Genomic DNA, 26,090 nt, shown 5'->3' with positions numbered 1-26,090 from the left:
AAACCTAGTTTCCCACCCACCTGAGCAGTTGGAAATAGTCACAGCCCACCTGTATGAATCAACCTATGACCTTTTGTTATAATGCGAAGACGAATTCCTGTGTCCAATGAACAATGAGATTGTAGGGACCATTGTATTGTATTGTGTGTGGTGCATAAATAGACAAGCCGATCTGATCCAGCTCTACTCTCTTCAACGGTTCTCATCACTGATAATCGGGAGCTGGATATTCAGAAAGGCGCATGCGATTGTTCCCCTTGTGCGTAAGTTTCTCCGCAATCATATTGTCTTTATTGTTATTGTGAGCCACATATCTCTCTCTCTCTTCTCCTCTTTCTCCCTCTTTTCCTCTTAAAGTGTTATTGTACTGTTATTGTATTTCATGTGTAGTTATCTGGTTAGGTAGTCTATGTTATATTGGTAGTGTATGACTTGTATTGTATTATTCTTTTGCAAATAGAACGTTCATTTAAGGTGTTAGAACCTAAGATCGGTATCTGTGTATTTCTTATATTTCTAAGTATTCTCAGAGCGTCGGAGACGCTCGAACAGCTTTTAAGTTAATAAGGTTACACTGTGTTACATTTTCACCCTATCACTATACCAAGGTTTACTGCATAATACATTGTTTTATGGTATAGTTATAAAGGTTTTACACTGTGAGCGTCAGCGCCGCTTGTGATCTCCTCGTGGTCCCGAGCGTCCGCTACGCTAATAGCGTATCATTACGGTAGTCGGCAGCCAATAGCGTGCCTGCCTGTGATCTCTTAGCCGTGAGCGAACGTGACGCTTGAGCGTCTCGACTACGGCGAAGCGATTGTTACGCAACGTGCGTACCCTTTACGGTATTCCATACGCCAATAGCGTACTGTGTTCTTTGACCTCTTAAAGGGTTTTAAGTAAGATAAATATTCAGCTTTATCAGGGTTAACTGTGTTTTAACCTCTACTCTCCTGTGTGGCTGTGTTTTTACTTGTTGCCTTATCAAAAGAGTGTGTGTCCTGAACTGCAGAGTGCTTCTCATCCCTCGGGGGATCACTACAGTGTACTCAGGATAGTACACCTTCTCAGGCAAGTGTTTCGTAACCGGTGTGGTTAGATTCACTGAAAGGGATGATTTCAAATATATCTCATCAGTTGTCCCAGACTGAAAAAGAGACGCAAAACTTAAGACAGTCTATGGATGACCTGATGAATAGAGATTCAGTGCCCATACCGACATCTCAGACCCCTACCATTTATCCACAAAAGCGTACACTGGCCCAGATTCTGCAGGGCTGACACTGATGATGATTTCAGTGACGCAGGGGAGGGCGAGGTGAATTTGGGGGGGGGAGGGTGCAGCTCTCTCACAGGGAATACAGGCCCTCATAGAAGCTATTAGGGAGGTCCTGCACATTCCTGATAAAGTGATAGAGGACATGAAGGAATCTAATTTCAGTGTAAAAAGAAATCCTCTGCTACTTTCCCTGCATCTAAGTAGTTAAATTCTCTATTTGAAGAAACTTGGGTCAATTCTGAAAAAAAGTTTCAAATCCCTAAAGGGTTCTATCATCTTTTCCGCAGGATGATAGGAAAAAAGTGGGAATTGTTGATGCCTCAATTTCTAGGTTTATCCGTAAGATAGTCTTACCGGTCCCAGGTGCGGCCTCCTTAAAGGACACGGCTGACCACAAGATTAAGATCACTCTCAAATCTCTGTACACGGCTGTGGGGGTGGCCCAGAAACCAACTATAGCTTGTGCTTGGATTTCTAAGGCCATTTCCAAATGGTCAGGTACTCTGATAGAGGACTTTGATTCCTTACACAGGGGGCAGTTAGTTTTACTCCTAAAACATATACAGGACTCTGCAAATTTTATTGTCGATGCCCTAAAAGGGATAGGCTTACTCCACGGCCATGGCCGTGTCGACACATAGGTGCTTATGGCTGCGTCAGTGGAATGCGGATGCGGATTCTAGAAAAGGTGCAGAAAGCCTACCATTCTCAGGTGAAGCCCTGTTTGGAGATGAACTGGATATGTGGATATCCTAGACTATGGCGGGTGAGTCTACATACCGTCCTTCTGCAGCACCCCCAGCTAGGAAAACTTACACTGCTCCAACTCTGCAGTCCTTTCGGACAGCAAAGTTCAAAGGTAAATCCAAAGGTACTTTTGCTTCCTTCAAAAGTAATGGAAGTAAACCCAGAAAACCTGCACCTGCAGCTTCACAAGAACAGACCTCCAGCTCTGCTTCCTCAAAGCATTCAGCATGACGGTGGACCACACTGCGTTGAAGACAGGCAGGCGGGAGCCCACTTAAGATATTTCAGTCACATATGGGCAACATATAAACAAAGATAAGGAGCGCTAATTTGTAGTACAATTAATTAATTTAATATCAATTTAAAAACACATATACATATAACAAGACCTCAAAATAGAAATCTATAAAAGCTGATACTTCAATAAGCTCATCATTGTGTACATAGCTCTAATTAGGAACTCAGAAATATTGTGTCCAGTAGTAACGAGTTCCCATTATGGGACACAGAAAACAGGTATCAAAGATTTTGCCGGCCAAAGCTAATTTATGGATCCGGGTATCTTCTTAAAGCCTGGAAACTATAATGTGTCTTCCAGATGCACAGGCAATAATTAACTTGCGGACAGCTCCAGGACAATTAATAGTATTACTCAGAAACATTTTGAAGAACAGTGAATTGTGTCTATGCAGACAATGCCCTGAAGCTGTATTATGCCCTCCAGATACACAGATGTTAGTTGTCGTGCTAGCGGCTTAAGGATAGTTTGTAATAGTACTTAATACCAGTTCAGATAGCAGTAAATTATGCCCATGCAGACGATGCTCTGCAGCTTTATTATGTCCTCCAGATACACAAGCGTTAAATTAACGTACTAGCAGCTTCAAGCCAGTTTGTTATAGTACTCCGTGCCGGTTCAGATCTCAGTAAAGTGTATTCATGCAGACAATGCACATAAAAGATGGAATTACCAGACCAGGCTGTCACGGAATTTTAACCACCAAGTGCTGTTTGTTTTTCAAACTATCACTGCTTAGATGTTTTAACGGTACCGTAGTAAATCTAGCGGTCAAAGAGATCCAAGGGAGGATTCGCCGGATCTGGCAGTCACGGCATCCGGTCCTCACGATTGGTCGGCACGATGAGTACTTACACACACAGGAGGCGGCTGGAGTATATCCGAGCTGGTTGCAGCTTGCAGAGTGCACAACGGAGAGTCCTCTACGCGTTTCTCCGCTATAGTAGTGAGCGGTTTCCTCAGGAGATTAGGCAACATCAGGCCTAGATCCTTGGGTCAAAGATCTTATCACCCAGGGCTACAGACTGGATTTTCATGAACTCCCACCTCACAGATTCTTCAAATCAGGCTTACCAGCTTCTCCAAAAGCAAGTATAACTTTACAGGAAGCAATACAAAAACTGATACAGACTCAGGTCATTGTTCCAGTTCCACCTCACCTAGAGAACAAAGGTTATTATTCCAGCTTGTTTGTGGTTCCGAAGCCGGACGGTTCGGTAAGACCCATTTTAAACCTCAAATCCCTGAACCCGTATTTACGGGTGTTCAAATTCAAGATGGAGTCTCTGAGAGCGGTGATCTCAGGTCTGGAGGAAGGGTAATTCTTGGTGTCCCTGGATATCAAGGATGCGTACTTTCACATCCAAATCTGGCCGCCTTATCAGGTTTATCTAAGGTTTGCATTACAGTTCCAGGCCCTGCCATTTGGCCTCTCAACGGCACCAAGGGTGTTCACCAAGGTAATGGCAGAGATGATGTTCCTCTTCCGCAGACAGGGAGTGAACATAATTCCGTACCTGGACGACCTGCTGATAAAAGCATCAACCAGGGAGAAACTGCTGGACAGCATTGCCCTTTTGACTCGACTGCTCCAGGATCACCTGGAACCAACGAGGAGACTCCCGTTCCTGGGAATGATACTGGACATGGAACCACTAAGAGTTTTCCTTCCATTGGAAAAGGCATTGGTAATCCAGTCAATGGTGCGGGATGTTCTAAAACCAACCCGGATATGTGTGCATCTCTGCATTCGTCTTCTGGGGAAAATGATAGCCGCTTATTAGGCACTACAATATAGAAGGTTTCAAGCAAGGCCCTTCCAGCTGGATCTGTTGGACAATGGTCCGGATCGCATCTCCACATGCACCAGAGGATACATCGGTCGCCAAGAGCCAGGATTTCTCTGCTGTGGTGGCTTCAGACTTCTCAACTAACAGAAGGCCGAAGGTTCAGGATTCAAAATTGGATTCTTCTAACCACAGACGCAAGCCTCAGAGGTTGAGCAGCAGTCACCCGGGGGAACAGTTCCAATGAAAATGGCGTCATGAAGCCATTCTTCCAATCAACATTCTGGAACTAAGGGCCTTATACAACGCCGTTCTGCAGGCATCACATCTTCTTCAAGAACAAGCCATTCAGGTTCAGTCGGACAATGTGACGGCGGTAACGTACATAAACTGGCAGGGCGGAACGAAGAGCAGAGCAGCGATGTCTGAGGTAACGATGATTATTTTCTGGGCAGAATGACACAGGGTGGCGTTGTCCGCAATCTTCATTCCGGGAGTAGACAACTGGGAAGCAGACTTCCTCAGCAGACACGATCTCCATCCAGGAGAGTGGGCCCTTCACCCGGAGGTGTTCGGGTGCTTGACACGTCGGTGGGGAATTCCACAGATCGACATGATGGCCTCTCGTCTCAACGAGAAGCTCAAGTGGTATTGTTTCAGGTCGAGAGACCCATAGGCCGTAGCGGTAGACGCTCTGGTGACTCCATAGGTCTATCAGAGGGTGTACATGTTTCCTCCACTTCCAGTGATCCCAAGAATTCTCAAAAGAATAAAAAGGGAAAAGGTTCATGCAATTCTCATTGCTCTGGATTAGCCAAGAAGGGCTTAGTACGCGGACCTACTGGAGATGCTCCTAGAGGATCCTTGGCCTCTACCTCTTCGAAAGGACCTTCTGCAACAAGGGCCATTTGTCTATCAAGATTTACCACAGCTACGTTTGATGGCATGGAAGATGAGCATCAAATTCTAGCCCAGAAAGGCATTCCGGATAAGGTTATAACTACCTTGATCCAGCCCAGGAAGGGGGTAACGTCTAGACATTACCACTGAATTTGGAGAAAATATAATTCCGGCTGAGGAATTTCAACTGGGATGTTTTCTGCTCTTTCTGCAGTCAGGTGTGGATGTGTGCCTACGCCTGGGCTCCATAAAAGTGCAGATTTCGGCTTTGCCCATTTTCTTACAGAAACAATTGGCTTCTCTCCCTGAGGTTCTTAAAAGGAGTTCTGCACATCCAACGCCCTTTGTGCCTCCCATGGCACCTTGGGATCTTAACGTGGTGTTGCAGTTTCTGCAATCTGAATGGTTTGAGCCTTTACAGGAGGTTGACGTAAAGTTTTTTACGAGGCAGAGAATCACACTGTTGGCCTTGGCTTCAGCAAGATGTATGTCAGAATTGGGGGCGTTGTCTCACAAAAGCACTTATTTGATTTTTCATGAAGATAGAACTAAACTCAGAACTCTTCAGGAATTTCTTCCAAAGGTGGTGTCTGCATTTCATATCAACCAACCGATTGTGGTTTTGGTGGTTACCGACATCTCATCTACCTCAAAGTCCCTGGATATTGTAAGGGCTTTGAAGTCTTATGTGAAGTGAACAGCTCTTCTCAGAATATCTGACTCGCTGTTTGTGCTCTATGATCTCAATAAAATTGGGTGTCCTTCAAAGGAGTCAATTGCTCGCTGGATCAGGCTTACTATCCAGCATGCTTACTCTACTGCAGGTTTGCCGGTTCCTGAATCTGTACAGGCCCGCTCGACTAGGTCAGTGGGTTCTTCCTGGGTGGCTGCCCGGGGTGTCTCGGCTTTACAGCTCTGCCGAGCAGCTGCTTGGTCGGGTTCGAACACATTTGCTAAGTTCTACAAGTTCGATACTTTGGCCGCTGAGGACCTTCAATTTGGTCAATCAGTTCTGCAGAAGCCTCCACACTCTCCCACCCGGTTTGGAAGCTTTGGTACATCCCCATGGTACTAATGTGGATCCCAGTATCCTCTAGGACGTAAGAGAAAAAAGGATTTTAATTACCTACCGGTAAATCCTTTTCTCGTAGTCCATAGAAGATACTGCGCGCCTGCCCAGTGCTTTGTGTTTTCCTGCACTGTTACTTAAGTTAAGTATTGTTGTTGGTTCAGCTGTTGCTGTTCATGTTCAAGTTTGGTTAGCATGGCTTTCCTCTTGTTTGGTGTGTGCTGGTTCGAATCTCACCACTATTCGGTTAAATCCTTCTCTCAAAGTATGTCAGTCTCTTCGGAAGTGTGTCCTCCTGGTAGGAGGGGCATAGAGGAAGGAGCCAGCCCACACTATTAATTTCTTAAAGTGTCCAAGGCTCCTAGTGGACTCGTCTATACCCCATGGTACTAATGTGGACCGCAGTATCCCCTATGGACTACGCAAAAAGGATTTACTGGTAGGTAATTTAAAATCCTATTTTTTTCAATGTTCCTCATTGCAGAGAAACCTCCATATAAGATACATTTGGCATGGATGGTGATGGTGTATCGTGATGACATGCACCTGTTTTGAGAGGCAATGCCCCTTGTGACGTGTGGCCATGCCTATTTTTTGCACACACACTGAAGGTGCACACTCAAAGTACTTCTAACAATTTTACTGTACTTGCATCACTGGTCGGCACTGAGAATGAGCTCTCGTGTCAGCACAGCCACCGCTCCAGCACCACAGCCAGCTGCAACATGTATTAAAAATGTACATGTTACGTAATTACATATTCAGACCACATCAAGCACATAGCGCCAATATTTCCCTTTGATGGCGCTGCAGCACATATGTTTATTCGGTGGTGGACATCTTAGCTGCACAGGTTGGGTCTCCAGCTACAAGCGTATGTAATGTAATTATGTCACATGTGTAAAACTCATTTGTTCTTAATCTGAGATCAGTTTTTCATAACTGTTTTACAGTACATATGAACTAAATGTGTGTCCTGCTTGAAATGTACTGTTATGTGTGACAATTGTTTCTTCTGAAAATTGTAAGATTTTTGTATGTAGTCGAACATTCCTATGACTAATTTCCATGTATACACACAACGATCAGCCATAACATTAATAGCACCTGCTTAATATTGTGTACGACCCCCTCGTGCTGATAAAACAGCTCTGACCCACTGAGGCATGGACTTCACAAGACCTCTGAAGGTCTCCTCTGGTATCCGGCACCAAGACATTAGCAGCAGATCCTATGGGCCCAGTAAGTTGGGAGGTGGGTGTATAATTACTCTCAGTCCACGTTCACCACACTTTTTTGCTATAAAGATAAATATGGAAAAGTGTAATCACAAATAACTGTACAATTTTCAAATTCAATGAATAACACAAATCCCTGTATTACATTATTTTATTCATTAACTCAGGTAAGTCATTCCATGGACTGTAGACAAACTGATCGCTGTATTAATATTTTCAGCCTGTGAAGCTCAGAATACAATGGATTCTATCAGAAAAGCCCTCACAACTATTAAAGAACTGAGAGGGAAACTAATGGAAGTGTGTGTGGAAAATGTAGAAGATTTGTGTGACCATCTGAAATATTCCAAGCTCATTCTCTACCGGGAGTATAAAGATGTGTACGAGGCTGTAACCCCAGCAGAGAGAGCTGAGAAGCTGATCAGCATTATACTACAGAAGGGGGAACCGGCCTGGGAGATGTTCCTCCACCATCTGGAGAAGATGACTCCCAGGTTCCCGGCATTGTCTGATGTGTCTCAGCAGATACCACAAAGTGAGTATCTTTATAGACAGGAGGTTTTTTTTTTTGTATGTCTGAAAGTATCTGTGATACAGAATGATGTCTAGTAAAATTAAGCACAAAATCATGGGACTCTTGAGCGCTATATGATCCAGGTTGCAGTAGATCGAACTATATTAACAACATGAGACTTTGATGAAGGTCTCCAATAGTAAAGATGTAATATTACTCAGTCTGTGATCAGGGCAATTTTCCATGAACTGGTAAGATAAAAATTAATGACAATTAATTGTATACATTATCATTGGTATCTGGTCAGAAGTTTTGAAGTTTACATAATGCTGACCTGTAATATGTCAACACGCAGAAATGTCAACATGGTCATATTATTGACATGTTCATTATGCAGACATGGACCGGGCAATATCGCATGCAACCACGGGAGCGCACAAATCTGACATACAAACAATATGTTGTGCCCTGTTTGTCATTCCGATTTGCCCAGAAACGTCAAATCGGGCTGATATCGCTCCAGTGTGTTAGGGGGTTAGGATTAGGGTTAGGCAAAAATTGTGAAAACCGCTATGTTGACATTTTGGCTGTAGATATGTACAATGTCAACACAATAAACATGCTTACATGATGACCATTTGAACATTTCTGTAGGTCAACATATCATACTCCTATAAATGACAACAAATGGGTTAAGATTCGTCGAAAGTCAGATTGTCAACATAGAATTATTTAAAGATAAGAAAACAGAAAGAGGGGTCTTTTTCCCTCCTGGTATCCCCCTGCACACTAAATAGTACTTGCAAAATTACTTGAAAACTCTATGGTAATAGAAGTTCAGAGACTACACTGCATCATAACAGTATCCACTTAGGGCCATTTATCATGTTTAAAGTTAGAATGCTCTAATTAACATTATTTCCACGTGGGTAGTCTCTGTTCGACTTTACTCTGACTGTTGACATGTTAAATACTTCCCCCATAAATAACTTCCCTTTTATTACATCCTTTTATTCATAAAGCAAGACATTTAAATGAATCTATGTAATTAGACAAATCACTGTAGTTATACTTACTTTCTTTCAGGTGGTGAATCTGGGAAAATGACAGATTCTATCAGAGAAGCATTGAAGACTATTATACATCTGAGGTGGAAATTAGGAGAAGTGTATGAGGAGAACGTGGACGGTTTGTGTGATGAGCTGGACTCTCTCCACCTCATTACTCCCCAGGAGTATACAGATCTGTATGAGGCTGTGACCCCAGCAGAGAGAATTGAGAAGCTGATAAACCTTATACTACAGAAGAGGGAACCGGCCTGTGAGATGTTCCTCCACCATCTAGAGAACATGGTTCTCAAGTTCCCGGCTTTGGATGATATGTCCCAAAACTTACCAGAAAGTGAGTAACTATAGTCCTCTGGCGGATTTACTACTCCTGAAAGTATCAGTGAGACAGAATCACATCTACTACAATCCAGGGTCAGATAATGGGATATGTGCTGTGTTACCATCAGATTCATTAGTAACATTAATAATGGACGCCCACACAAACCTTGGTCTTCAGAGGCAATGGGCCCTGATGTTCACGTAACTGAGCGATAATTTGTAAATGATGGCTTGAAGTGAATGCAAAAGGAGACAATCTCATGGCCGTGTTATGAGAGTACTGCAGATTGTCAGTGAAGTGACTGAGTTCCAAAACGCACAGTTGGAGCCCCAGAGGCCGTAGTCATCTGGAGAGTTGCACCCGCCGTAGGACATGTGCAAACATTGATGGTGTGCTCAGATGGTGGCATGTAAGGAATCACTGGTGGTATAGCAGCGTACAGAGACGCAGAAAGTGTTGTCTGAGTCCTTGCACACTGAGACACAGGCTACTACACCAGGGGATGGATAATATTAGCATTTGCATGTTATCCCAGCCGCAACTCCGGCAACAACGCTACAGCAGATGCAGCAGAGCCACCTATGAATCAGGCTCAGCGAATTATAATTACTCACAGCGACTGATCAGCACAATTTTTTTCAATTATAATGATTAATAAGAAAAAAAATCACAAACTGTACACACTACAAATGACAACGAATATCTTCCCTTTATTGCATAAATGTATTCAATGCAGGTAAGTCATTTTATGTAACCAGGCTGATTGCAGTGTTTATACTTCTTTTCAGACTATGAACCTCAGGAAAAAATGGTTCCTATCAGGGAAGCTTCACGGACTATTAAACAGCTGAGATGGAAATTAATGGAGGTGTTTGAGGAGAACGTGGACGGTTTGTGTGATGAGCTGGACTCTCTCCACCTTATTACTCTCCAGGATTATATAGATCAGTACGAGGCTGTGAGCCCAGCAGAGAGAGCTGAGAAGCTGATAAACATCATACTACAGAAGGGAGAACCGGCCTGTGAGACGTTCCTCCACCATCTAGAGAACATGGTGCCCAGGTTCCCACCACTGGCTGATGTGTCTCAACACTTACCGGAAAGTGAGTAACTTTTCTCTCCTCATAGTCACTAGTAACCACAGACATCACATTACATAAATATTGTTACATATTTTTATTGTTTTATTATAGTTTGCGAAAAGTTATCTCTGAAAACTCAGTTTCTGTGGGCGGATAGAGATGCTACTGAGCACATAGTAGCCATGGCTGCCCGCAGGGATTGCTGGCAGAGTTCTACTTTTTCCTTTAATTTTTTGGATACTGGAAATGGAATTCATTTTTTTTTACCATGTATACTGGTCACTAACCCACTCCTGGACCCAAGGACAGCCTGCCAGTAGTCATAGCTATTCCTCTCTTCTTGCGATTATGATAGGACTATCCACTCCTCATTCCGATATTCTATAATAATACTCCAGTGAGTTGGGACCTACTGAGGGAAGAACCTTCTTCAATAGGGGCTTCCAAAGATGTTTTTATTAACATCTGAGGTAAAATGAGCGTTGCCATCTTGGGGTCGTTTGGAGGTGGCAGAGCTTATTTGGTATTACTTTGGTGGGGTTTTCACTGACGGACAGCAGTCATTTTGCACAGCTACAATACTGCTTTTGGTGCTCCGCTCAGTGTTACACAAGATATATAATAATTGGATGACTTTTGACAAAGCCTAATATATATACTATATTAAACACTCTAAAAAGGTTAAGAGACACAGTACGCAATTGGCGCACGAGGTGCCGTAAGGGTACGCCCTTAGCTTAGCGGACGCTGTATCGGGAGCGAGCCGCTCGAGCGACACAAACGCTCGCGAGAATACGCTGTTGGTATCGGGCACACTATAGGCGGTTGATCACCGTAATGTTACGCTAATAGCGTAGCTGATGCTGTGAACAGGATGTAAACACTAGCGACGCTGACGCTCACAATATTAAACCTTAATAACGATACCTTAACGAATGTACTTATACTGTAAACCTTTGTGCAGTGATAATGTATAGATGCAATGCAGTGTAACCTTGTTAGTTTAAAAGCTGCATGAGCGACTGAGACGCTTGGAGAACCCTTAGCAATATAATAAACACTCAAATACCGGTCTAAGGTTCTAACACCTTTAAGGGAGAGAATGAACGTTCAATTGCAAAAGAATATACAATACAGTTTATACACTACCATGCTAACATATATACCTAACAGAATTACTACACGTTAATATACAATAGTGGCACAATTACATTTAAGGGGAAGGAGAGAGAGAATGGCTTACAAAAAATAGGAGGTAAAATGTCTGCAGAGAACTTACACACGAGGGGAAACAATCGCTGCGCAGTTAGTCAATGCTGAGAACCTTTCTGGAGAGAAAAGTGAGCTCACCCAGGCTGGCTGTCTCTATATACACAACACACAGCAACAACACAATGGTCCTTACAATACCGCATGGGACAGAAGCTAGACTCCATTTTGGGAAGAACTCCCATGATTCCAAAGTCTGTAACATATGGTTCAAAAGGGAATGCCAGCAGCCATTTTAGATTTGCAAGTCCAAACACATGGCATTCTTTGCTACACCATAATCACATAGCAGAAGACATAAGACTCCACTATATTCCAAAATGTCTAAGCTTCAATATAATGCATATGTGCTGATTTTACAATTCCAAACCATCTAATCACCTTTCACAATTTCAAGCCAACACAGTATCTCAATAACCAGAGCATATGGTATACTGACTATGCTATCCTTCCAGAATCAGCACCACATATCTCATGCTGTCCATATGAGCCATCACAAGACCAGATCACCAGGTACCCACAAGTATCAGCCTGCTATTGCTACAAGCACATGACTACAGTAACAAAAGGAAGTATGTTTTGACTTCTAACCTTCAGCAAGATGCATCATGTAAAACTACTATAATCTGTTATAAATCACCACCCATAAATGTATACCAGAGATGCTATGCTACAGATTGTCTACTGTTCCAATTCATTACAGATTTCATAGAGTATTATCACAAACACACAACAATCACATAACTGCACAAGCACCACCAACCTTAAGCCATTTGTATCTCCAAATTAACTATTCTATGATAATCATTCCACAACTACTTTACCACGAACACATTTTTAACTATTCTATGCCATTAAGCCATGTGTATACAATACTTAGCCTTAGTAAGGAGATCGGTCCTGGTGATGAGCAAGCCATGTTTCTGGATGCTAGGTTGGTTCTGAGTGAGTGAGCCCTGTGATTTCAGTGGATATATCATACCTGCGTTCCAGCTGTGGGGGTGTGTGATGCACAGGAGTGTGTGTCTTTCACAGCATATGGGCTAGCTGTATCAGTGAACTGAGCTGGCCATGTGCTGGTTATTCAAATGCTAATTAGCCAAGGCTACAGTATAGGGATGTTAATTAGGCTTCAGGTTACAGAAGCCAATACCACAAGAAAATGACTCTGTAACATATCCCCCTGCATTGACAATAATCTGGCATTCGACAGATTAAACTGATTTACTGACATTATTGAGGGGAATATTAACTTCTAAAATACATTATTTTGATTAAATATGTAGCGATTGAGTCGCCCGCCAGACGCACACAAACTCTACCGTAAATGCGCACACCGTGCGCCCATGACGGCGAGTGTGCGCACGCACGGGAGGGTTCATGCACGTGCAACGTGCACACGCATGGGGATAAAACAAGGCAATGTAGGTTTCTATATTTTTCGACTTTGACAGTTCCACACTTTGGCAGTCACCAATAACTGCCACTTCCTAAACATTTCAAACAGAAAAATATATGTCATCATCAAATACCTTTTTATGGTTGGGGAGAGGAAGGAGAGGATAAGGTGGGAAAAGTTATGACCTAGTGAGATAGCAAAGCGTGTGTGTATGAAATCCATGTCTTGAGGGGTCATGTATCATCGTGCCATACGTGTTTTAAATCAAGCTTTGAGGTATTGCGAAGTATACATTTGAATCCTTCTTATCCCGTATTAAGGGTCTGTGGATGAGCTGTCAAACTTTACCGAGCTCTTCTTGGCTATTGGTTGCAACAAATGGGGAGCACATTTAGTTGATGATACATGAATGGGGGAATATGTGAGTGCTAATATCTGTGTCTATGTTCCCTATCAACTATGTGTGTCGTTACCTAGAGGTTGTAGAGGTGAAAATAAGAAGTGTCGTTACGGGGTAGAGATACCATTATGTGAGGTTAATTTACATTTCTTTTTCATCCACTAGGGGTCACTGGAGTACTCTTGGGATATGGACGGTTCCCCAGGAACTAGGCACCGAATAGTTAAATTTTGACTATAACTCCCCTCCATATTCCAAAGTACCTCAGTGTTTTTTTCGGTGCTCACCAAGCAACTAGGTTTGTGGAAGTGGATCCACAACTACTGAATTTTGTTTTGATTATTTTTTTTTTTCAAATCCCTTTCCCCTTCCAAGAAGGCGAGGGTCTGGGTTAGGAAAGCTGCTGAAGCAGCTGTGGGTGTCGGACCTCTCTAGAAGAGCTCCCTCACTACCACGTGCAGGAATCCTGCAGTAAAAAGGCTGACAGTGCTTACAGAGAAGCCCCGTCATTGCCCGCACCACAGGGTCCAGGTATGTTGTTTGGGGCGGTCAGCTCATGCTGCCGCCCTGCTGGGGATACTGTGGGTGTGTGTGTGTGTGGCCGTCGGCCGCTGCCTTCAGCTGGCCGCCGCCGCTTCCAGTGCCGCTGTTTATGCTGTGTCCCCTGCCGCTCTGAGCCGCGACGGCCTCGTTGATTTATGAAAAAAAGCATAGGCCGCTCCACGGCTCTATGCAGCGCGCTCCCCGGCCCTCGATGCCGCTTTCGGCTCCCTCTCCACCATTGCCGGGTTCCGTGTATAGAGAAAGGATACACGGAGCATATGGGAAGGGGGGGGGGGGGGCACACAAATGTGAGTAACTTTGATGCCATAGTGATGTCCCCTGCACACAGGAATGTCAGGATCACTTGATAAAATCTCATGATTCAACTCTTGTTGATAAAAGAAAGTATGTTTACTAGAGAGCAGCGCTGCATATGTATTACAATAGGCTATTAAGTCTTTGTTAAAACAGGATACATGTTGCTCATATATGTGCAAAAATAAAAATGAATGCAACATAGTATGTTTATTAAATCTGCTTACATAAGTCTGCATATTTAACCATTTTTCCTGTTGTTTTTCCAGAATTTCCTGTATTACATCTCTCCTCCATTGAAGGCGCAGGGGTGTTAAGGGGAATTTGGAACCAGGCATATTGCTGATGTATACTGCACTTGGCCAGATAAATATTTGTAAAGAAGCTAGTTGTATTTTGTATTGTCTGTCGGTATAATGAGTAAGACACTAGCAAAGACTATTATTCTTATCAGTGCCGTAACTAGACATTTTAGCGCTGTGTGCAAGAAACTGCATCGGCGCCCCCCCCCCCCCCCGACATGTTTTGAAATTCATTTTACCCCGCTCCCCGCCCCATCAATCACACGTTTGCTAGTTACTGGCATCAAAAAATAGGGTGTGGCTTCATGGAGCATGCATTAGTCACATAACTCCGCCCGTTACTCACACTACGCAGCACAGTATCGTCTGTTACTCACATCACTCTGCACGGTAGCGCCCATTAGTCAACTTACACCACACGGTAGCGTCCATTAGTCACGCGATAGCTTCGGTCAATCACATTACACAGCGCTGTAATGTCTGTCAGTCACATTACACAGCACGGTAGCGTCCGTCGTCCACATTACACAGCACGGTAGCGTCCATCGTCAACATTACACAGCACAGTAGCGTCCATCGTCCACATTACACAGCACGGTAGCGTCCATCGTCCACATTACACAGCACAGTAGCGTCCATCGTCCACATTACACAGCACGGTAGCGTCCATCGGCCACATTACACAGCACGGTAGCGTCCGTCGGCCACATTACACAGCATGGCAGCATCAGAGTCACAGACAGTAGTACTCCATATATATATATATATATATATATATATATATATATATAGATCTATCTATCTATCTATATATATATATACATATATATATATATATATATATATACAGATCTATCTCTATATATAGATATATAGATCTATCTCTATATATATATATATAGATATATATAGATATATATAGATACCTATCTATCTATAGATATATAGATATATATCTATATATATAATATATATAGATATATATACACAAACACATTAGATTAATGTATGTGCAGCACCTACATGTTATGCCTGGTAAGCATTGTCTGCACGAGGGACGAGGGGAGGGAGAAGAGAGACTTCACTCGTGACGTGGGAGAACCGAAGGCAGCAGCAGCCGTCTATGAGATGAGCTATCTCATAGACGTTCCCGGAAGTGCTGAGAAGAGCAGGAGGAGGGGGGCGGACTGTCAGAGGGGGACTGATCGTGGGGAGAGACTGAGTCTACACAGGCAGCGCAGCGCTGCGCTGCGCCGCTGCCCGCTGTAGTGTAATGTATATTAGCAGCGCTGCCTCCGGCAGGGAAGGTGCCGGGCACAGCGCTACTAATAGCGCAGCTGGTGAGAAGCAATTAGTGTGTGCGGAGGGTGCGCCCACAGCCTAACTGCGCTGTGGGCCGTGCCCCCTTTGCACACACCTAGTTACGGCACTGATTCTTATCATAACTGTTTATAATGATATTATCCCAAAGACTGCAAATCTGAATCATGGCTGTGGTCAGCCAAATACTGGCTTTGTTCACTTTTGTAAGTAAGAATACAATTGCTCAGCACATGGTAATTATAAATCAGTATCTGTGGAGCACTGCAAGCATGGTGAGTTAGGCTCACCTGCAGTAGCTTTGCTTAAATTCACTTAGCCGCACCACAATTGGATACGCCCGATCTCAGCTGGTCTTGGAGGCTGAGCAGTGTTGGGCCCGATTGGCCACCTGGGAGTACAGGGTGCTGTAGGTATTTTTAATCTACAGCCACACCACACTGGATTTGGGACCCATTAACTAAGCTGCGGTTAAGCAGCAGACTTCTCAGGTTTTTAAGCCTGTGAGTGGTCACATTTAGTTTCAGACTTCTAAGATTTATTATACTTCTGAATCAGGATATATGTATATGGGTATATAATATATATGTGTATGTATGCATATATGAAATATATATATATTTATAAGGTCTGAGTATGGGTGAATATACATTGTTGTATGTGTGTATGTATGTGTATATATATATATATATATATATAAATAGTATCGGTGGCGCGGCACTCACGTCTTATATATGAATGAATAATGCGGACTACAGTATGCTATCAACGTTTCAATATTATTCAATATTTTTGTCAGGATACAAAGTAACAAACAATCACATACCTTTATAGTTGCACACCACCATGGTGTGATTGTCACCTAGTGTGTACATGAGCAGACTAGCTGAGCCGCCAAATGGTTCTTATAAAGACTACAGTGGCGCAGTTGGTCGGCACACAGTGCTTATTAAACAGTATCTGTTGAGCACTGCATATTTTGTGAGTTCAGGCCCCACCTCCCCAGATCCCCAGTGGCCTAATGGATAGGACACTGCCCTCCTAAACCAGGGATTATGGGTTCAGGTACCATCTGGATTGCAGGTCACTACAGCAACCATTTCATCACCAGAGTTACTGGTGTAATATAGATAATAATAATAACATGGTAGGACACCATTTTTTAACGTTACTTCCTGGGTCTTTGCAGGAGGTTGCTGCCCTACAACACTCAGCCTCTGGAGGAGCGGGGGGGTTGTTAGGAATTTAATTTATTAATTTATTAATTTATTAATTGTTTTTGACAGCATGAATCTACAGGAAGATTCACTATTGCTGGTAACCACAAGCACGGTAATGCAGGTTTATACACAGATTACTTCCGTGGTGTACTTACTGATCGGGGTACATGATCACTAAGTCTAATGCATAATCAAACAAGCAGCTTCGCTGCAGAGTCGGTCACGCAGTGTGTCGGACAAATTCGACTGCGCAGACAGACCTTACCGCTCTTCTTTGGGGGGAATGCGGGCGCATGTACTGCCTGAGAGGGAAAAATGTACTGTTTCAGCTAGATTGTTGCGGTCGATTCGCCGCCAGCCCTCATAGCATCAAGCCAGTACGTTAAGTTCTCAGCAAAGGCTGAACAATTTCCAATGAGAGACAATTGCAATTTTTGGGCGTTTAACTACCTATCGGAGTGTACCCTACACAGCAGTACGGCGGTTGCTTCGCCCTGCTTTGGTAAGGGTTTGAGGTAAAAAGGCTGTAGTGGCAGGGCACTCCAGTTGGTGGCGGTTTTGAAGTGCTTCAGTTCGGAAGACTTCACTCACGTTTTTGTTTGTTAACTGGATGTGCTCGCAATGGTTGGCTGTGGCCTAACGAGTACAGTGTCTGCCTGCAATGCATGCCAAAAACAATGGTCGGGCTCACTTCTGCAGATTCACCGCAAGGTGAGGTGGTCTCCAAGGGCCAGGGTGTCTCTACTCTGGTGGCTCAAAGTACAGAATCTAACAGCAAAGCGGTTTGGCGCCTGGAATTGGATAATTCTCACGGCGGACGCGAGTCTCAGAGGTTGTGGAGCTGTAGTTCAAAATTTTCAGCTCCAGGGTCTCTGGGCGGAGCACGAAAGATTGCTGTCTATAAATGTCCTGGAACTCCGGGCAATTTACAATGCGCTACGACTAGCAGTGCACATGCTGCAGGCTCAGACTGTTCAGGTGCAGTCAGATAGTGTGACGGTGGTCGCATACATCGACAAACAAGGAGGAACGAAAGCTGCATGGCAATCCCGCAAGTGGACCTGATGGCATTTCGCCACAATTATCAATTATGTGTCCAAAACGAGAGATCCAAGGCAGGGGCGGTGGATGCTCTCACAATCACGCGGCCATACAGTCTCGCGTATCTGTTTCCACCGTTTTCCGCTGCCACCTCTGTTGCTAAAACGGATCAAAGGAGAGTCCTCACAGTCACACTAGTGGCGCCTCATTGGCCTCGGAGAACTTGGTTTTCGGATCTACTCGCGGACGTTCCTTGGCCTGCTCCCACTGCGTCCGGATCTGTTACATCAGGGTCCGTTCTTTTTCTCCGATTTTAGCGCGGCTGCATTTGACGGAGTGGCTGTTGAGACAGCCCTCTTAAAATGAGAGGGTATTCAAGAATAGGTTATACCAACCCTGTTACGAGCTAGGAAGCCGGTTATGGCAACTCATTATTACAGAATTTGGCGTGCCTATATAGGTTGGTGTGAAGTTCGGAAGTTTCCGACATCATCTTTCAGGTTATCCCGTCATTTGTTATGTCTACTGATGGGGTTAGGTGGAGGTCGACGTTTATTCACACTAAAGGTGCAGATATCTGCGTTGTCAATTTATTTTCAAAGAAGATGGTCTCTTTTGCCATCAGTACACACCTTTATGCAGGGTGTCCTCAGAGTAAAGCCTCCATTTCACTCCACCTACAGCGCCATAAGCTTGAATATGGGTTTAAGATTTCTTACAGTCTTTTTTGTTTCGAACCCTTACAACAAGTGGATATTAAGTTTCTCACTTGGGAAACAGTTTCTCTCCTAGCCTTAGCTTCGGCAGGGCGGGTTTCAGTTTTGGGTGCCTTGTCATGCAAGCCACCATATTTGGTGTTTCATGATGACAGAGCGGAACTTCGGACGAATCCCGCTTTCTTACCAAAGGTAGTGTCATCTTTTCACATCAACCAACCAATAGTAGTTCCTGTGTTATCAGGACATTCTGAAACCATGGATGTGGTACGTGCTCTACGCGTTTATGTATCTCGAACGTCTACAGTTCGTAAGACGGATACGTTGTTTGTTCTCTATGATACTGCCAAGAGGGGTTGGCTAGTCTCTAAGCAGACCTTATCCAGATGGATAAGACTGACCATACGTCAGGCTTATCTTCAGGCTAGGTTACAGCCGCCTACATCGGTAACAGCTCATTCCACACGTTCTGTGGGAACTTCATGGGCAGCTGGTCGTGGGGCTTCTACGACACAGCTTTGCCGGGCGGCTACATGGTCGTCAGTGCACACGTTTGTGCGCTTTTATAAGTTTGATACGTTTGCGGCATCAGCATCTAGCTTTGGCCGCTTAGTGTTACAGGTGCCAAACAGCTCTCCCGCCCACGGTGGAAACTTTGGTACGTCCCAAGAGTACTCCATTGACCCCTAGTGGATGAAAAAGAAAATAGGATTTTGGTACTTACCAGATAAATCCTTTTCTTTGAATCCATAGGGGGCACTGGACGCCCACCCAGAGCAGTTGTTACCTGGTTGTGGTTAGTGCAGGGAATATTATGGTAACACACTCTTACCGACTGTTTCAAATTAGAAATTCTGTCGGGTTGGTATCAACGGTTAGTTGTCATTTTTTGTTTGTGTCAACTTTTATTGTTGTCCATTTTTTGTTATATGTATGTCTCCATTGTCAACCTCTATAGCTCCAGTTCGGCTCAGTAAAAAAACACTGAGGTACTCTGGGATATGGAGGGGAGTTATAGTCAAAATGTAACTATTCGGTGCCTAGTTCCTGGGGAACCGTCCATATCCCAAGAGTACTCCAGTGCCCCCTATGGATTCAAAGAAAAGGATTTATCTGGTAAGTACCAAAATCCTATTTTCGCTGATTGAAGTTTTGTCTGAAGTCTGGTCTCGATGTACATGTTGCCTGATGTCTCTTTGGGCTTTTACCATAAAGCGAGCAAAGCCGTTTCAATGTCCATAAAATATTAAATCACTAAAGTTCTGGGCTAGCGTTTTCATTAAAGTCACTAGGGATATTGGGGCTGGCAACATAGTCCATAAAAGAAAAATCTTTGTATAAATGTGGTCTTCAAATCCTTCTTCCAAGCGAGTCCTTGTACCTTGGAGGAAAACAAAGGAGAAACGGGTGAAAGAAACGGATCGTGGAATCACATTTTATTATAGCGTGGTCTCAATGATTGGGTCGTAAATCAAATCAATTGGAATTACAATGTCCTCACTCCTCAGACTCATCACCCTAGTACTTCGTTTACACTTCGTTAAAACCCGAACGCATCTAAATACCAAACCAATCAATATGACGATACCCAAGATACACAGAAGAAATTTCCCTACATCCATTATAATTCCTTGAGCCCATTCTCCTAAACCGGAGAACCAATTTCGCGGGTTGAACCATGACACCCAACCGGTCAGCTCATTACCCACAGCAGCAAGGGTGAGATTGTGTCTCCTGCGGAACTCCCACTTTAATTGAAGAATGTCGTCCATCTTTTGGTCTATGACCTCGACCGGGTCCTCGGTGCTGTTTGTAATATAAGTGCAACATTTTACGCCGTACTGAGTTGCCAGTGTGACACAATATCCACCTGTCACTGCTGTGAGATAATTGAGAACCATCCTATGTTTTGTTCTGTTTTATAAGCTTGGAGCTCCCTTCCAGTATACCTAAAAGTGTTGTCATACATTTCAGTGATATTGTCTATCAAATTTGCGAGCGCGTTTATGTATTTGAAATTTATCACCCCCCTCGCGGTACGAGTGATATCCATTGCGAGGAGAAACTGAATCCCGGTGGATTCATAGATCAGGTCAGAGGCTTGATGCTCTGTCCTTTCTACCAGGTGCCTTTTAACTATGTGCTCGTAATGGGTGTGAGTATAAGGAGCTGGGGCACTGCGGTGAATATCTTTCATTTTGGTATGCGATACAGTCATTACCTCAGGCAATACTTTTCCAATATAACATAATCCCTCTGAGTTTGGGACAAGCCACTTATACGCCTTTCTCCCGCATATGAAATATGCATCATCGGGGAGAACATAAGGGACTGAATATGTTAGAACCATGTTACACATCTTCCATGTGAACCCTCCTAACCCTCCTAACCCTAATTTTCCCATCTGTCTAGTACACGTATCCGGTTGTATGATATGTGCACAGTATCCTGGTGATACTTCTCCACCTCTCATGGTCCTACTTCCTAGGGTATACCTATATCGAAAATATTTTCCACTACTGGCTATGTGGCGTATAAGTTCTGTATCTGTAGGCATTCTATCGGCTCTATATGAAAAGGTCATGGTTTTGTTATTCCATGACACTTCCCAATTTCCCGGCTTTCGGGGATTGGAAATGTTAAAACACACTAAGGACCTATCCACATGATATTGGTGGAGCTTCAAACTAGGAGGACTAGAGATATTAAACCTCTTGTCCACCGGACTCCCACCACTTAACTCAAGTACCTCCCCTATCGTTAAAGGAAATGGTACTAGTCCTGACTTGCTGTGACCTTGAGGTACTTGAGAGCATACCCAACAGTCTGTTTGGTTTAACACCTTACCCACTAATGAGTGATAGTCACCCAATGGATGTCGGTCCATGTTAATGTTAAAACTGGACTGACATTTCTTGATGCACCCATCCTCAACTAAGTTATCACAATGCCTACAGATGCAATTTTCTTCAGCTAACAATCCTTCACAATTCCTTCTATGGTCAATGCTACCAGATCGTTTTCTGATACTCTCCTTTGCTTGGTGATTATGTTGTTCTTGAAAATCTACGCCTCCATCTCTGTCATCAGAACCTTTCTGGATCCTTTCTCGACCTCACTGGTACTCTCACCGAAACAGACTGCTCTGGTCAACATCAGGGTCAACATGAAAACACGGATCACAGTCTCTTGAGGCGAGTCCATCTTACAGGAGGAGAAAGGAGAAATTTGTAATGGGGGTACAGAAAAACAGTTTGAGGAGGAGAGAAACTTGTTACGATAATTAGTTCTCTAGTCTTGTTGTTCTTCTTGTTCTGCTGTCATCTCAAAGGTGCTGTCTCTCAGTCTTCTAAACATTCTGGTGATACAATATTCCTTCTAGCTCAGTGCTCTTTCTGTAAGGAGAATAAATCTTGCATTACCATTTATCCAACTGATGTGTGACATACCATCTGTAAAGTATGAGAACATGAGAAAGAAGAAAAGAAAAAAAGAGAGAGAACAATTCATATATATATATTACATAAACCAACAATAAACAACAACAACAAAAAAACATTTTTCAGGAGAGAAAAAAAACATTGTCAGATCTTCCGTTCACCATCAGGCTGTCACATCTACATGTCCAATGGTATCTTTGCATAGTCTCTCCCACCAGTATTTCCATACTCCACCCTTTGTATCTGGCCAGGATACATCGATGCTGGTAGGTCATACTGGGGTTAGGTAGACTTCTGCAAGGACCAAATAGCTATATGATATTTGGGTCCTGCCGATGAACGTCAGAGATGGGGAAAAGAACATTTACAGATAAAGTACAACGTCTACCCGGCCGTCCTTGTGCCTGCAAGGAACTGACCTCCCATTTCATTAACTGTTACCTCAGGCTTACTATCAGTCCTAATGATCACCTTTCCTGATTGCATGTTACAGGTGCGGCCCAAAACTCCTTCCTATATGATCCCTGATTACAATTTGGTGTGTCATAACTTTGCTCATATCTTTGTCTAGGGGGTTTATATACATTGTGTGTGTTTTTAGACCTACAATCTCGTGCAACATGACCTTCCCTTAAGCAGTTGTAACACCTTCTTACTTTTGACCTATTCACAGGGGTTTGTGGCTTGCTTTTGATGTTCCGGTCATGATTAATATATAGTGGAGTCTTTCAAATCGGCCACTGAGATATCTCTCCAGCTAGGTAGAGAGGCTTGTATACTTGTTCTCAATACTTCCTTTAAACCGTTTATTAACACATAAACTGCTACTTTCCTGTAGTGTACATTTGTTTTAATATCTTCTATACCCTGACAGGATTTTGTTCCATTATGCTATTTTGTGTTAACTCTTCGGTGTAAGATGCATTTGTCTGTGAGTAACATACAATACCGTACTTACCTGTTGACACGACCTCACCTGACCCTCCGTTAGGGGGTTCTGCTATTGCCTTTACCAACTTGGCCGTGTCCCTCTGGGTGTCTCGTATGATGACTGTTGGGTAGAGTGTTGACATTGTGTTGGTTTCACCTTCTCGCTGGTAATTCTGAGGGGAGTTTAACATGGGGTGCGACTTGCACAGGTTAACATTTGTAATTTTGACACTTTCATTTTTATAAACATTATTACATTTGTTACATTCATTCTTAATACAGTTACTAAGTGCATTTTTATCGTACACCATCGCGCCATTCTCTGCAGCCATAATCCTCTCCATTGCCATGTCTCTCCTCCCAAGATGAGAGTCAGATATGTAAGTTAAATTTCTTTGCATTTCACTTTCGTGTTGACACAATTGTAAATAGTCATAATGTCTAATACGCCTTTTTGAAGATTTAATCAGGCAAACTCTTCTCTTTAAATTCTGTAATACTTCTGGATTAAAACTACCTACCCGGGGAAACTTCTCCCCGTCATGCACAGTCATCCTTTCCCATTCATTGCACAACATCTCTGTGTGTAGACCATATTTCTCACACATGATATACCTTGCCGACCCGATTGGTCGGTTTACCAAATCAACCTGAACCTCGGTTGATCGCCCCTTACCTGAACAACTGGCCCCCATCTTTGCAGGTGCTGCTTTCACTACCTCTGACTTCAAATCAGGGTCTTCGGCAACCCTTACAAAAACCAAGATGTCCGGGGTAAGGCTGCGGTGGGGGTTTTGCACCAAGGTCCACCCACTTAACTCACGCCCACGCTGGCCAATACGGCGACCAAAGTTCCCAGAGGTTCCGTACCCAACCTAGGGCTCCTATGAACGTCTACTTGCTCGGGCGTGTGGGAGTATGTTACCCTCCCCAGCAAGTATCAGTCGTTGGAGTGTCCCTGAGTGATCAGGCTACCTCCCTTAAAATAAAAAAAAATTACACAAATCACGTTAACAATGTGCAAGTAGCGTTCTTATGAATATTCAAGATACGCTAATGCACACAATCACATGCGGTACAATCGTATCTGCACACAAGAGAAAAGCAATTCCAGATGCGCTGTCACAGCTGCCAGCGAGGGATTGTCAGTCCCAATGCAAAAGTTTTAGCAACAAAATAGATTAAAGCTGGCGCTGGCTGTCTTTCCAATGCTAAAATAATTAGACAACTATGGATGATGAAAAAGACATTAATATTTATTAACTAAACACTGCTTAGTGTATAAAAACATGAATTCAATAAAATAAAATAAACATTCACACATTCGTATGAAGTTAGGGCATATATAGAGCTAGAAAGATTTTAAATGTGCTGCTAATAAGTGTCCACTCAGGATCCCGGACTGGAACGCTGAACCAAAAGTTCCCTGGGGAAATAGGTAGAAATACAGCTGGTTTTACCCGTGTAACCGGAGGCTTCCAAATGCTTCTTAGAAAACAGCAGGCAAGCTGTATCACTTGTATCCAAGCTGGGTCTCTCCGGTTGGTGCTGTAGTATGTGTATCCCACAGGGAATGATTCCAAGGCAGATGTTCCAAGATGTAATTAGCATGAGTCCATATCTGGATCCTGTTATGATGTGGAATTCTGGTGTTGAGCAGCTTCTTCACACTTAACGCGTTTCCCTAGGCACGGTCACCTAGCTTCATCAGAAGTAAAGCTCCCTCTAATTCAGGGATCTATTTAAACCCTGTTTGATCACCTGATGCCCAACAGGTGTGTGAATAATAAAATAACAATCATCCATAGTTCTGATAAAAACAATACTTTTACATCGTCACTAATCCTATTAAGTAAATGAAGTAATATATAGGAGGCAAACCTATGAAAAAGATATGTATAATGTGACATGTAGACATAAATGAAACCAATAAAGAAGATGTTAAAGGTCACTGTGGTCACATGACCTATTTCCAGACTCAGAGTTTTTACTCGTTTCTATATAACTCTCAGAGATCCTTTTAGCAGAGCGGGACATCTAGAACGGGACGCCAGGCATCTAAAAGGTGACATTACCACCTCAGGGAATGCATGTAAGCCTGTGATATATATACACTATACTAAAAGGATCTCTGAGAGTTATATAGAAACGAGTAAAAACTCTGAGTCTGGAAATAGGTCATGTGACCACAGTGACCTTTAACATCTTCTTTATTGGTTTCATTTATGTCTACATGTCACATTATACATATCTTTTTCATAGGTTTGCCTCCTATATATTACTTCATTTACTTAATAGGATTAGTGACGATGTAAAAGTATTGTTTTTATCAGAACTATGGATGATTGTTATTTTATTATTCACACACCTGTTGGGCATCAGGTGATCAAACAGGGTTTAAATAGATCCCTGAATTAGAGGGAGCTTTACTTCTGATGAAGCTAGGTGACCGTGCCTAGGGAAACGCGTTAAGTGTGAAGAAGCTGCTCAACACCAGAATTCCACATCATAACAGGATCCAGATATGGACTCATGCTAATTACATCTTGGAACATCTGCCTTGGAATCATTCCCTGTGGGATACACATACTACAGCACCAACCGGAGAGACCCAGCTTGGATACAAGTGATACAGCTTGCCTGCTGTTTTCTAAGAAGCATTTGGAAGCCTCCGGTTACACGGGTAAAACCAGCTGTATTTCTACCTATTTCCCCAGGGAACTTTTGGTTCAGCGTTCCAGTCCGGGATCCTGAGTGGACACTTATTAGCAGCACATTTAAAATCTTTCTAGCTCTATATATGCCCTAACTTCATACGAATGTGTGAATGTTTATTTTATTTTATTGAATTCATGTTTTTATACACTAAGCAGTGTTTAGTTAATAAATATT

The 26,090-nt window shown here is 43.2% G+C and overlaps 1 protein-coding gene and 1 long non-coding RNA gene across 3 annotated transcripts in view; one reads left to right on the top strand and one right to left on the bottom strand.

The window, feature by feature from the left end:
* LOC134945726 (uncharacterized) overlaps window positions 1-26,090 on the bottom strand; it is an 889,695-nt gene that overhangs the window by 30,064 nt on the left and 833,541 nt on the right. The gene's annotated exons all lie outside the window — the stretch shown is intronic.
* LOC134945724 (interferon-induced very large GTPase 1-like) overlaps window positions 1-26,090 on the top strand; it is an 83,224-nt gene that overhangs the window by 33,963 nt on the left and 23,171 nt on the right. For both annotated transcript variants that reach the window (XM_063935176.1, XM_063935175.1), the window contains 3 exons: window positions 7,539-7,853; window positions 8,919-9,233; window positions 10,010-10,324. In XM_063935176.1, coding sequence (XP_063791246.1) covers window positions 7,559-7,853; window positions 8,919-9,233; window positions 10,010-10,324 — 925 coding nt within the window. In that variant the 5' untranslated portion in view covers window positions 7,539-7,558. The remainder of the gene's footprint in view (window positions 1-7,538; window positions 7,854-8,918; window positions 9,234-10,009; window positions 10,325-26,090) is intronic.

Source organism: Pseudophryne corroboree, chromosome 7, assembly GCF_028390025.1.
Source record: "Pseudophryne corroboree isolate aPseCor3 chromosome 7, aPseCor3.hap2, whole genome shotgun sequence".
In the NCBI taxonomy this organism is placed as follows: Eukaryota; Metazoa; Chordata; class Amphibia; order Anura; family Myobatrachidae; genus Pseudophryne; species Pseudophryne corroboree.
Note: the sequence above shows the minus strand (reverse complement) of the source record. Positions and strands in the feature narration are given on the sequence as shown.